This window comes from Ictidomys tridecemlineatus, chromosome 7 (assembly GCF_052094955.1).
Source record: "Ictidomys tridecemlineatus isolate mIctTri1 chromosome 7, mIctTri1.hap1, whole genome shotgun sequence".
NCBI classification, from domain to species: domain Eukaryota; kingdom Metazoa; phylum Chordata; class Mammalia; order Rodentia; family Sciuridae; genus Ictidomys; species Ictidomys tridecemlineatus.
In genome coordinates, this window is record NC_135483.1 from 105,246,931 (window position 1) to 105,260,567 (window position 13,637).

Here is a 13,637-nt window from a genome sequence, read left to right on the forward strand (position 1 = left end):
CCAGGAGTCAGGGTAAGGGGAAGTAAGAGGGGGAGTTACAAAGGGGAAATGGGAAAGTTTCAGAAATAGTGGTGATAGTTGCAAAACATCATGAGTATAATGAATGCCACTGAATTGTACATTTGAAATAACAAATTTTGTTTTATATATTGCACTACAATTTAAAAAATATAGTATATTGAAAAACTTTATATACTTTAAATGGGTGAATTATATGTGTGTGAATTACATCTCAATAAAGCTGTTTAAAATTTTTAAAAATAGATATAAAAAATTAATTATATTTCTATGCTGTAAAAACAAGCAATTGAATATAAAATTAAGGAACCATTTCCATTTACAACCACATAAAAAACAAATAGAAGACCTTCAACACACTGAAGAGAAAAAGAAGTGGGCTGGGATATAGCTCAGTGATAGAGCAATTACCTAGGATCATGAGGCCCTTGGATTGATCTCCATCCCTGCAAAACAAAGCAAACAAAAACAAAAGATCAAAAAAGTACTTAGAAATGAACTTAGCAAATAAAGTGAAAAACTTCTACTTGTATTATTATAAAACATTGTTGAAAGAAATTTAATTAGTACTAATTAAATGGAAAAACATCCCAGGCTCACAGATCAGAATACTTAATATTAAGACAGCAAAATTTCCCAAATTGTTCTATAGATTCAACATGATCCATATTAAATCCCAGGTGCCTTCTTTTCCAAAATTGACAGGCTGATCCTGAAGTTCATAGGACTCAGAACAGCTAGATGAATCTTAAAAGAATAAAGAATGGAGAAATCCTATGTTGAGTACAGTGGAGCAGGCTTGCAATCCCAGATACTGAGGAGGCTGAGGCAAGAAGAACACAAGGTTAAGGCCAGACTAGGCAATTTAGCAAGACCTTTTCTCAAAATACAATTAAAATGGAGCTGAGGATGTAGTTGTGTGGTAGAGTACCCCTGGGTTCAACCCCCTATACAAAAACAAAAACAAACAAACAAACAAAAAACCCTAAATCAAAACAAAAGAAAAATTCCTAAGAAGTTAACATTAAGCAAAAGTGTGGAAGTAGCCTAAGGATATACATATAGACCAATGGAATAGAATTGAGAGTCCAGAAACAAACCTTTACATATACAAGTAATTGTTTTTAACAAATTATCAAAAAAATCCAATGGGGAAAGAAGACTTTTGCCTATAAATGGTCCCAGGACAATTGGTCAGCCACATGCAAAAAATTGAAATTGAACTCCCACCTCACACTATATGCAAACATTAACTTAAAACAGATTAAACACTCAAGTGGGATAATAGTTTGGAGTGAAAGAGTTTATTTTAGGGACGATGAAAATGTTATAAAACTGACTCTGGTGATGGATGCACAACTCTGTAAACACAATAAAAGCCACTGAATTGTATACTTCAAGAAGATGAATTGTATAGTATATGAAGTAAATTGCTTCCAAACATGAAATCAAAGTCCAGTAAAGTGGCATGTCTATAGACCCAGTTACTCAGGGGGCTGAGGTAGGAGTATTGCTTGAGCCCAGGAGTTCATAGCAAGTCCCTGTATAATGAATGAATGAATAAACAATAAGTGAAAAAGGGTTACCATTACTGATCCCATAGACGTGATAAGGATGATAAAGGAATACTATGAACAATTCTATGTCTACAAATCACTTAGGTGAAATGGCCCAAATCCTTGAAGACAAAAACTAACAATGGAACTCACACAAAGAGAAATAGATAATCTGAATAGGCACATACCTATTTAAAAGCTGAATTAATAATGAGTAATTTCCCCAAAAGGAAAGCATCATGTTTATTTATTTTCCCTAATACATTTTACTAAACAGTTGAGGAAAATACTAATTCTCTAATCTTCTGTAGAAAAACACATGCAGAAAGAACACTTCCTATTTCATTCTATGAGGCCAGCATTACACTGATACCAAAACCAAAGATAGTACATAAAAGGAAACCACAGACCACTATCTCATATGAATATAGATGCAAAGAAATATTGGGAGGTTGGATCTAACAATGTATAAAAAGAAATATATACTACAATTTAGTGGGATTTAGTCCAGGCATCCTGGTTTGATAGGCTATTTCAACAATAAAAAAAATAATGTAAGCCATCATAACAGTAGGCTAATGCAGCAAAAGCATTTGCCAAAACCCACCATTCATTCAAGGATTAAAGACACTAACCCAATAGGAATAAAAAAAGCCATTTCCACCAGGCATAGTGGTGCATACCTGTAATCTCAGCAGCTCAGGAGAATGAGACAGGAGGAATGTGAGTTCAAAGCCAGCCTCAGCAATGGCGAGGCACTAAGCAACTCAGTGAGACCCTGTCTTTAAATAAAATACAAAATAGTGCTGGAGATGTGGCTCAGTGGTTGAGTGCCCCTGAGTTCAATCCTGGGTACCCAAAAAACAAGCAAACAAAACAAACAAACAAACAAACAAACAAAAAAAACCCAGGCCAATTCCTCAACCTGACAAAAACATTGACAAAAACCCATATAGCTAATATCATAGTGGTGAGAAACTGGGCATTTTCTTCACAAGACTGGGAACAAGGCAATCCACACTGTCCACTCTTATTCAATATCCTACTGGAACTCCTATCTGATGCTAATAAAACAGGGAAAGGAAATAGATGGTTTACAAATGGGAAAAGAACAAATAAAAGTACTTGTTTATGATGTTCTGATTGATTCTGAATCAACACATTAAAAAACATTCCAATCTAGCAATATTGTGATATTCAATATTAACATATAAGTGGCAATTGCTTTTCTATATAACCCCCTGAGAAAAACTGATAATCAGAATTAAAAACACAGTAGCATTTACAACAGTACCAAAACAATAAACTATTTAAGTACTGTGATGGTTAAGGTAAGTGTTCCCCAAAGATTACTGTGTGAAAGCCTTGGTCTCCAGGATGGCACTAATGGCAGGTGGTAGAACCATTAAGAGATGGGGCCTGGGCTGGGGCTGTAGCTCAGAGGTAGAGCGCTTGCCTATCCTAGCAGGGGTGAGGCACTGGGTTCGATCCTCAGCACCACATAAAAATAAATAAAGTTATTTTGTATATATAATTTTTTAAAAAGAGATGGGGCCTAGTGAAAGGTCCTTAGTAACTAGGGGGCATACCTTTGAAGAAAATGGTCTCTTGGCTTCCTGGCTCATGATGCAAGTAGTTTGCTCTACCCTACCCAGAGGCCTAAAGCAGTGGGGCTGCCTGATCTTGGACTGGAGCCACCAGAACCATGAACTAAATAAAAATTTTCTTTTTATAAAACTAATTGTCTCAGGCATTTCATTATAGTAATAGAAAACTGAAGCAGGTACAAAACTAATAAGGATATATATGAAAAAAAGCACAAAACTGATAAACCAAAGATCTAAATAAAAGGAGGAATAGTTCACACTCATGGATTACAACAAAACTGAAGTACAAAACTAATAAGGATATATATGAAAAAAAGCACAAAACTGATAAATCAAAGATCTAAATAAAAGGAGGAATAGTTCACACTCATGGATTACAACATTTAATGTTGTCGAGTTGTCAGTTTCTCCTAATATAGGTTCTATGAAATCCTAAGCAAAGTACCAGGAGAGTATCTGATAGATATTCATAGATTCTAAAATTTGTATGAAAAGATAATACCCAGGAAAGCCATCTTGATAATGAAAAGAAGAGGTGGAGGACTAATATTTCCAAATTCCAGACTTATTATAAAATTATGATATTCAAATACAAATGGTATTTGAAAGCATAAACAAGTATAAACAAGTAGGCCAATGAAACAGAATAACATCCCTTCCAAATATAGTTAACTAATCTTTGACAATGGAGCACAATTATATGGAGAAAAGACAGTTTTTCCAACAAATGGTGCTAGAATACAATGCCAAAAAAAAAAAAATCTTGACAGAACATACATCTTTCATAAAAATTAACTCAAAATGGGCCATAAACTTAAATGTAGAACATAAAATTATAAAATTTATAGAACAAGAATATCTAGGTGCCCTTTGATTTGGTAATGTCTTTTTAAAATTTATTTTTTTTGCTGTGCTGAGGATTGAACTCAAGGCCTCATACATGCTAGCAAGTCCTTTATCATGGAGCTATAGTCCCAGTCCTTATAATGCTACATACATGATTTAAGCGAAAAAATTGGTAAGCTGAACTTTACTGAAAACATCTGCTTTCAAAAGGAATTATTAAGAGAATGGAAAGATAATGACTGTAAGAAAATATTTGCAAAACACATATCTAATAAAGGACTTGTATTCAAAATATACAAAGAAAAAAAAAAGTCACCGGATTTGGTGGAGCTGGCCTATAGTGTTAGCTAGCTATTTGGAAGGCTGAGGAAGAAGGGTCATTTGAGCCCAGAAGTTCAAGGTCAGCCTGGAAAGCATTGTGAGACCCCAACTCAGAATAGAAAAAAATTGAAACAAAATATACAAATAACTCTTAAAATTCAGTAAAAAACAAAACAAAAATCCAGTCTAAAATGAGCAAAGACCTTAACAGATACTTCACCAAACATCATATTAAAGATGGCAAATCAGCTATGAAAAGATACTCAATGTCCTACCCCATTAGGGAACTGCAATGAAATTAATGATGATATACCACATGACTAAAATTCAGTAACACTGGCCCCACCTTGCTGGCAAGGATGGGGAACAACAGAAACTCTGATTCACTGCTGGCGGGGAATGGAACTCTTACAGCCACTGTGGAAAACCGTTTGGCAGTTTCTTAGAAAATTTAGCTTTACCTCAAGATCCAACAGGTTTTTACCTATTTATTTGAAGATATTTCTACACATTTATACAGTTTTGTTCATAATAGGAAGCTGCCAACATACCCTTCAATAGGGAAATGGGCAAACAGTTCCATGGAATAGAATTTACATAGAATACCCCTTTGGTAATTTACAAAAACCTTACTGATACAACAAATGGATAAATCTTGACTTATGTTGAGCAAAAAATCCAGACACAATTAAGTATGTATTCTATGAATCAGTTTATTTGAAGTTAAAACTTTCACAGGAAAAATCCATTTTTTTTTGTGTGTATAGGTTTTTGGCTCTCCCTGCCCAGACTGGCCTCGAACTTGCAATGCTCCTGCCTCAGCCCCTGAAGTAGCTGGGGTTCCTGGTGTGCACCACTGTGTGCCATCTATGTTAACAGATGGTAGATCAGTGTCTACCTCCTGGGATGGGTGAAGTATATTCATCAGAGAGGCACTCCTCTGGGATGCAAAAATGCTGGTGTCTTTGATTGTTGGCTGTAGAGGTACACACTTGACAAAACACAAAATTATACCTTTAAGATTAGGGCATTTGGGGCTGGAGATGTGGCTCAAGCTGTAACGTGCTTGCCTGCATGCGCGGGGCGCTGGGTTCGATCCTCAGCACCACATAAAATAAAATAAAGATTTTGTGTCCACCGAAACTGAAAAATAAATATTAAAAAATATTAAAAAAAAAGATTAGGGCATTTGACATTTTACATATACCATAATAAAAGGAGAAAGACTTATATATATATTTAAGGAAAAACCAGAGTATTATATAGCATAACAAAAAATGCTTATTTGAAAAAAAAAAGTTAAGATGGTTTTCTTGTGGGGGAAGCAGAGGATTGTGGGATCCGGACATAACAGTTGTGGAACTTCTGAGGTGACTGGCAAGATTCTATTTTTCACCTGGGGAGGTTATTTCAAAATTGTTAAAAGTGGCCGGGCGCAGTGGTGCACACTTGTAATCCCAGAGGCTAGGGAGGCCGAGACAGGAGGGTCGAAAGTTCAAAGCCAGCTTCAGTAACGTAAAGCACAACTCAGTGAGACCCTGTCTCTAAATAAAATACCAAATAGGGCTGGGGATGTGGCTCAGTGGTCAAGTGCCCAAGTTCAATCCCTGGTACAAAAAAAAAAAAAGTTAAAAGTGTATGAAGCTATATATTTGCTCTGTGTAGTTTTCTACATCTGTGTGGTGTTCTGTAATAAAAAAGTAAAAATATATGCTTTTTAATAGCTTCCAAATAATCTTTCAACCCCTGAAACTGTGTAACTGTTACTACTATGATAAAGTTGTTGGAAATGAAAATATTATATGGTTTTTCTAATTAATGATTTTTCAAAATATCCAGGCTTTAAAAATAGTATGATTTTCTAGACTAGGCAGATAGATTTTTTTTTCCCCCAGATCAGTTTGATTTTTCCACTGTAAAGACAAAAGTGTTATCTCAAATATATTCCAATTTCTTTTTTTTTTTTGGTACCGGAGATTGAACTCAGGGGCACTCGACCACTGAGCCATGTCCCCAGCTCTATTTGGTATTTTATTTAGAGACAGGGACTCACTGAGTTGCTTAGTGCCTGCAAGTTGCTGAGGTTGGCTCACGATTCTCCTATCTCAGCCTCCCAAGCCGCTGGGATTACAGATGTGCGCTACCGCGCCGTCGCCAACTTCTGCATTTTTCTGGAGTTACTTGGAGCTGGGTGTGGGGTCTCATATGTTTGTAATCCCAGCGATTCAGAAGGATGTAGCAGGATAGTTATAAGTTCAAGATTAGACTCAGCAACTCAGAGAGGCCCTGTCTCAAACTAAAATAAAAAGGGCTGGGGATGTCTGTCAGTGGTAGGGCTCCCTTGGGTTCAATTTCCAGTACAGGAAACAACAACAAAAAAAAGTCCATGGATTCTGGGCTTCTCAGCACTATTCTCCTGGTCACATGACACTGGAGTAAGCACAACATAAAATCATCAACTCTGTATACAAGCAGACGTCTGTACAAATAATATGAGGATCGCAACCTATATTTGTGATATTCAAAACTTGCTAATAACCCAAATGTCTTTCTACAGGTGAATAAATAGCTTAGGGAAGACAGACAAAATACTCAGCAATGAACTTCTGAAAAGAAGCAACACGAATAAATCTCAGCATTAATTTCTATTATATTAATAAAGCCTGACTCCTTCTCCACAAGAAGTACATGCTGTATGACTGTATTCTGTTAAAATTCTAGAAAATACAAGCTAGTCTAGAGTGACAAAAAGCAGCTAATATTTGCCTAGGGATGAGACAAGGGAAGGAGGCAAGACTGAGTCAAATGGAAACCTTGGGGGCTGACAGAGTCACTATTGTGATTATGGTGATGGTCTCACAGGTGTACATAGTCCAAGCTTACCAGATCATTTACTTGGAAAACAGTTTACAAAAACCTTATGTTTAGCTGAGGCAGTGGTATATACCTGTAATTCCATCTACTTGGGAGGCTGAGGCAGGAGGACCAAAGGTTCAAGGCCAGCCTTGGCAATTTAACAGAACACTATCTCAGAGCTAGCAAAACAATAAATAAAGAGATGGAGATGTAGCTCATCTGTAAACTGTTCCTGGGTTCAGTCTTCAGCACCAGAAAAAACAGTAACAACAACAAAACCCAGTTGTGTTCATAGGCAAAATTCATTCACCCATTTCGCCCAACTTCTTTTTACAGTGCTGGGACCAGAAAACAGGGCTCACATTCTATATCGATACTCTACCAACGAACTATACTCCAGCCCTCTCCCAACTTCTGATTATGTTGTCCTCCTCACAAGATGAGGGAAAACACTGTTCTAACCTGCACTGACTTTCAGGGCTTGTACTGGCAAGATGACAAGCTTCCTTTGAAAGGGTTAAATTTTGTTTAAATGGCAACAATACCTTAGGAGAACAACACCTCTGTAACCTAGGACTCCAAACATCTAATCCTATCCTATCCTAGCTTGCAGACGTGTGATCACCTGGCAATAAGGGCATAGACAGACTCAGGTAAAGGAGCACTATTCTATCAGTCACACCCTGCTTATGCCTGAATAAACAACCAGTCATTTAGGTTGGCTCCATGTCCCAGTGAAGTCAAGCAAGGCTGCCTTGTTGGCTTTGTCTTTCAACCCAATCACACAACAGGTGAAAACTTCCCATGTCAATAGCAGGGAGGCTGTCTTGGGCAAGCTGAAGTGTTGGTCCCACCCGCCCAGGCAGAAACAGCATATACCCCATTTCAATCCTGTGCAGGACAGGGCAAAGGGACGAACTCCAGGTCCAAGGACTCCCTCCTTCCTTAAGACACGTTTCCAAGGAGGGAGGGCAGGTCTTGTCCTGAAGAAGAGGCTCTGAGACAATCTTTCCTGCCTGTCTCATGAAGGCCAGATAGAAGGTAGATGGCCAGTCGTGTATCCAAAGGAAGCAGGACTGGGCCTTAACACGCAGATTAGAGGTACGAGCAATCTTCTGTGAAAAGAATCCAACTACCTGCAAGTTCTGCCCCCAGTACTGTAGTCTTCAGAGGCCTACAATTTAATCATCAGGTTTGTATTTAAGACAACCAAGAGCCAACAGACTACACCACTGTAACACCTTCCAATTACTGGGATGAACAGAACTCCTACAGGGAATGACAAAACCTTAAGAGTGGGATCAACACTGCGTGAGAAACAACTGCAGGGTAAAGATGTATGTGATGTGCAGTACAATACTGATGCACTTTAGAAAAGATGCAAACCGCTCATGTACAAAAACCTCTTTGAGTCCTTTATTAAGGTTTGGAGATGTGTGGTACATACAATTAACAGCATCACACCAGCTACGGAAGTACAGGTAACCAAGAATGTACTTCAGAACAGGATCTCAGAGCAACTTATGGTGTCACCTGCTCTGAGCCTCCACAAAAACCCAATTTGGACACACAGGACAGACAATATAACAACTTCACTTGGAAATGGTTCTTTAAAAAAGTAACAAGAACTGGTACTTTGAACCCTTTAAATGTGAGATGTGGCAGCTCTCTTGGTGCTGTGGCACTACTGAAAAAGGCCAACTTGGGCATCTGAAGGTCAGATAGAAGAACTGACTGGGGTGAGAAGAGGCTTTATTTTCAGTGTAGAGAGAGAACAGATGGTCCGAGTGGATACTTTCAGTCCAGGCTCAGTATGGGTCCTGCAGGAATCCACCAGATAAATACAGTCCATAAACTGGTAGGCTGAAAAACGCCTGTCAGCCATCTGTGTCACTGTGCATCAGGAGTCACTTATGACACAGAGCAGGTTTAACAGGGATGTGCCTGAAAGAAAGAATGGGGCTCACTGTGTCAGGTCAACTCTGATCCTTTTGTGCCACTGGATGCCATGGGTCCCTCTGCTTTCATGTGTGAATTAAGGAACACTTCCTTTATTTCAATGTTCCATTTTGAAAATAGTCAAACCCCTCCCCCCCACCCCCACCATCATCATTCTTCATAAATTCTGTTTCCAAACTCTGATTCTTCTGGGTCTAGACTTTTTCCTTTCGCTTCAATTTTGACACTTTCTTGACAGTCCCATTCTTGTTTAGAAGCTTCAGAACACGATCTTTATGATCTAAAACCTTAAGCATGGAGTCTCTGGCCTCACTGATTTGATCCATCACAAGTTTACACCTCTGCATGTTTCCCTGGAACAGAAGATGGCACATCATCAGTCAGTGGCCACGAGGATGACATGGCTTTTTGAGAAATGGTGCCCTTTGGGCAGAGGTCATTTTGAAACTTTCACATAGAGAAAATGACCCAGTATTTCTTGGCAATGTAGGCTGAAATAAATAATACACTTTTACTAAGGATGCTGGAGTATGAGGCAAGGAAATGGGAAAAGTAAGACTTTATAGTAAACAATCTCATAAAGTGGGTGATTGATTATAAGGGAAAGGGCTCATTCAAACCTGAATTAGTTCATTTATTCGGTGTAGATCATCATCAGTTGCTGCTTTTTTCTTTGGGATAATCCCTTCCTGTAGGTTGGTAAGTCTTTCATAAACATCATGTTCTAGATTTGTCTACAACACAGAAGAAAGAGAACTTTGTGACCTCAGAGAAACTTTTCTGTTAACCTCAGGTAATGAACCCATCTCCAATCAACTTTGAACAGTGGTGTAAGGGCTATTTGAGTGATAAAGTCCTTTCTCACAAGGACTAAGGTATAGAAAGGTTACCAAACAGTGAAGGAAACTGGTCAACAATGGTTTGTAATATAACATGCCACAGTTCAGAGTCTGTCCTCAAGGAGAACTTTTTTCTCTGAAAAACAACTTCACTCTTCTCACATAAATATGATTTTCTGCTAAGTGAAAACTAGCCAAAGGTTTTAAAATAATTTTTAATTAAAAAAAAATTTTGGCACCAGCGATTGAACCCATAATTAAAAAGGGCTAGAATATAACTCAGTGGTTAAGTCCTTTTTAATATTTTATTTAGAGACAGCATCTTGCTGAGTTGCTTAGTACCTCAATAAGTGGTTGAGGCTGGCTTTGAACTCGAAATCCTCCTGCCTAAGCCTCCCAAGCTACTGGGATTATAGGCATATGCCACTGTGCCTGGCTCAGCAATATGTTTTTTAGATCTTCATAGCAGACAATATTCTTGAGAACACTGCTATTCCAAAGATGGGAAAACTTTATGAGGTGGTTTTGTTTTTTGTTTTTCTTTGGTGCTGGGGAGCAAACCCAGGGCCTCATGTATGCTAGGCAAGTACTCTATCACTGAGTTACATTGCAGCCCTTTTTAATTTTTATTTTAAGACAGGAACTTGTGTTAAGTTCCCCCAGCATTGAATTTGTTCTCCTCTTTGCCTCAGCCTTCTGAGTAGCTGAGATTACATGTATGTATCACTGTGCCTGGCTAATTGACCCCTGTTTACTTAGTTAGTAAAGAAGAAATTCCTATCCTAAGGTTACAGAAAAGGCTGAACTATCATATAAGATCCACAAATGGATAGGGGAGATAAATGTCAGTTGATTAGTTACATATACTTATGGCCTAGGAAAGGAGGACAGGGCATGTCACTCAGTGACACAAAGGGGTTGCACTCAAAAAACAGAATGAATAAGCAGGGGCTATGGAAGGCAGAGTTTATAGTATATCAAGAGGGAGGGGATCACTTCTGTTCCCCAAAGATAGATGTGACTGGTTTGAGTAATAATGAAAACTGGTAGATCACTGAAGCCCACTACTCAATGAGAATCAGGAACTATTCTCAGTCCACAGAATGAGGGGAATTATTTGGTTAGAGGACCTTCTCTGAGGGAGTTGAGTGGGGAGGTGGGGCTCATGTGTACACTATTTAAGGTTACTGCTATTTCCTATGTCACCACAAGACATAATGTTGAATTTTAATTTTAGGTCTTATGCCATAGTTGTTCCAAATAAACTAAGATTTAGACTATAATCATATATAACTGACATAGTGCTTACGAAAAACAGCAACACATAAAAATCCTACCATAACCTCTTTTAGCCTAGAATGCTTCCAAATTACTCAAAAGAAAATGTTATATGCACTTAGACATCTCCAGCCTCTGTTCCTCTTTACCACAACAACTGTTGAGCTGCACCTACCAGCTGTAATAATTGGGCAGCACAGAGATGGACTTTCCAGCCTTGGGCACGACAGGATACTCCTTTCTGATTAGCTATTTCTTGCAGCATAGCTTTCTTCTCCTCTGGAACCATATAAAAACAAGTATGTTTCAATTTTTATAAAGCTCAGCTATTTGCATTTAAGCTGGCTAAGTGCCAGTATTTCATCAAAATTTTTTTACTTAAATATTTAAAAACAAGTCCTCAGCATTTAAGTCATTAGGAATAAGGTCAATAAGATGAATAAAGGCTTCCTTTTTGTTTACTCCAGAAGAAAGTTTTGAAGACTATACTCTGTTAACCTGGTGAGTTAAAAAGAACAAATTAATGTTCTAATCTCTTTTTATTTTGGGGCTGGGAATTGAACCCAGGGGAGGTTCTTTACCACTAAGTTATATATATCCCTACCTCTTTTTACTTTGAGACAGGGTCTAAATTTTCAAGGCTGGTCTGGTCTCAGACTTGTAATCTCAGTCTTAGCCTCAGTCTACCGAGTTGCTTGGACTATAGGCCTGCGCTACCACACCTGGCTCTAATTTTTCTTTTTTTGTGTGGTATTGGGGATTGAGCCCAGGGGCACTACCGCTGAGTTACATTCCCAGCTCCCTTTATTTTATTTTTTTAAGTTTTGAGATGTGGTCTTCCTAGGTTGCTTAGGGCCTCGCTAAATTGTTAAAGCTGGCCTCAAAACTGAAATCCTCCTGCCTTAGCCTTATACTCCAAGCAACAAGTGTGTACCACTGTGTTCAGCCCAGCTCTAATTTTTTTAAAATAGGGGGAAATGGTCTTTAGTGAGTAGACGCCTTACTCAATGTGACGTTTACAAGCACATTGAGGGCTAGTCATTAAGTCTGGGAAGTTTCTTGGTATTATTCAGTTCTTGGGGAATCAAGTGTGAATTATATTTCAAATTTAGAAGAAAAGTCCAGTAACCAAAATTGGAATAAAGTAAATATAAAATTTATCAACAAGACTGGGGAAAATCAGACTAGTATTGAGGGATGCTTTTAAAGTTGACTTTAGCTGTATTGGCAGTCTTTTTTTTTTTTTTTTAATATATTTTTAGCTGTAGCTGGACACAATACCTTTATTTATTTATTTTTATGTGGTACTGAGGATGGAACCAGTGCCTCACACGTGGTAGGCAAGTGGTAGCACTGAGCTACAACTGTGCCTAGACCTCAGCATGGTCTTAATTACTCTTTAGGACTTAAGATAATCAAATGTAACATGAATAACTGAAAATTGTTTTACAAACTAATTTTGAAAAACTTAATCTATATATTATTCAAACTCATATAATATATAATAAGAATGAACCTAAAGTAAGCTATGGACTTTGAGTGATAATGATGTGCCAAAGCAGTTTATTAGCATAAATATGATTTAAAGAATTTCTTAGCTTTTTACAATAATTATAGAGTCACACATTTAGGACACTTTGTTACAGGACATAACAGAGAGTAGGGCATGGTGGTGTGTGCCTATAATCCCAGCAACTGGGAGGCTGAGGCAGCAGGATCACAAGTTTGAGGATAGCTTTAATGAGACCCTGTCTCAAAATGAAAAAATAAAAGAGGTGAGGATGTAACTCAGTGGTAAACTGTCCCTTGGTTCAATCCCTAGTATCCCAAACAAAACAAAAATTACCAATAAACACATGAAAAGTTGATCATCATCAGTTATTAGGAAAACGTAAACCAAAACCACAATGAGATACCCACTAGGATTAGTTATAATAATAAAAAAAGATGGACAATAATTAGTGTTGTGAGGATGTAGGAAAAGTAGATCCCATAGGAACAGCTGGTGGGAAAGCAAAAACTGAGCAGAAGATTGAAAAAATAACATTATTATAACAGTTCCTAATATGCAACACAAATATTCGTGATTCATATCCTCTTTTATTTCAATCTTGCTAAAGATTCATGAGTTTTATTTTTTTTCAAAAAACTAGTTTTTTGTTTCCCTTTTCCCCTACTGTTTTCCTGTTTTCAATTTCACTGATTCCTCCTCTTATCCTTACTATTTTCTTCTTTGTACTTGCTTTAACTTTGCTCTTTTTTTCTGGGGAGGAAACCCAAGACCTTCTGAATATTAGGCAAGCATTCCACCAAAAAGTTACATTCCCAGTGCCTTTGAGTTTTATATTTTTTAAAAG

At 37.7% G+C, this 13,637-nt stretch overlaps 1 protein-coding gene across 7 annotated transcripts in view; it reads right to left on the reverse strand.

Annotated features, from left to right (window-relative positions):
- Positions 1-8,598: 8,598 nt before the first annotated feature.
- Positions 8,599-13,637, reverse strand: part of Sap130 (Sin3A associated protein 130) — a 71,648-nt gene continuing 66,609 nt past the window's right edge. For all 7 annotated transcript variants that reach the window (XM_013366422.4, XM_040294216.2, XM_040294215.2 and 4 more), the window contains 3 exons: positions 11,456-11,559; positions 9,784-9,897; positions 8,599-9,516 (listed from right to left, as the gene is read on the reverse strand). In XM_013366422.4, coding sequence (XP_013221876.2) covers positions 9,358-9,516; positions 9,784-9,897; positions 11,456-11,559 — 377 coding nt within the window. In that variant the 3' untranslated portion in view covers positions 8,599-9,357. The remainder of the gene's footprint in view (positions 9,517-9,783; positions 9,898-11,455; positions 11,560-13,637) is intronic.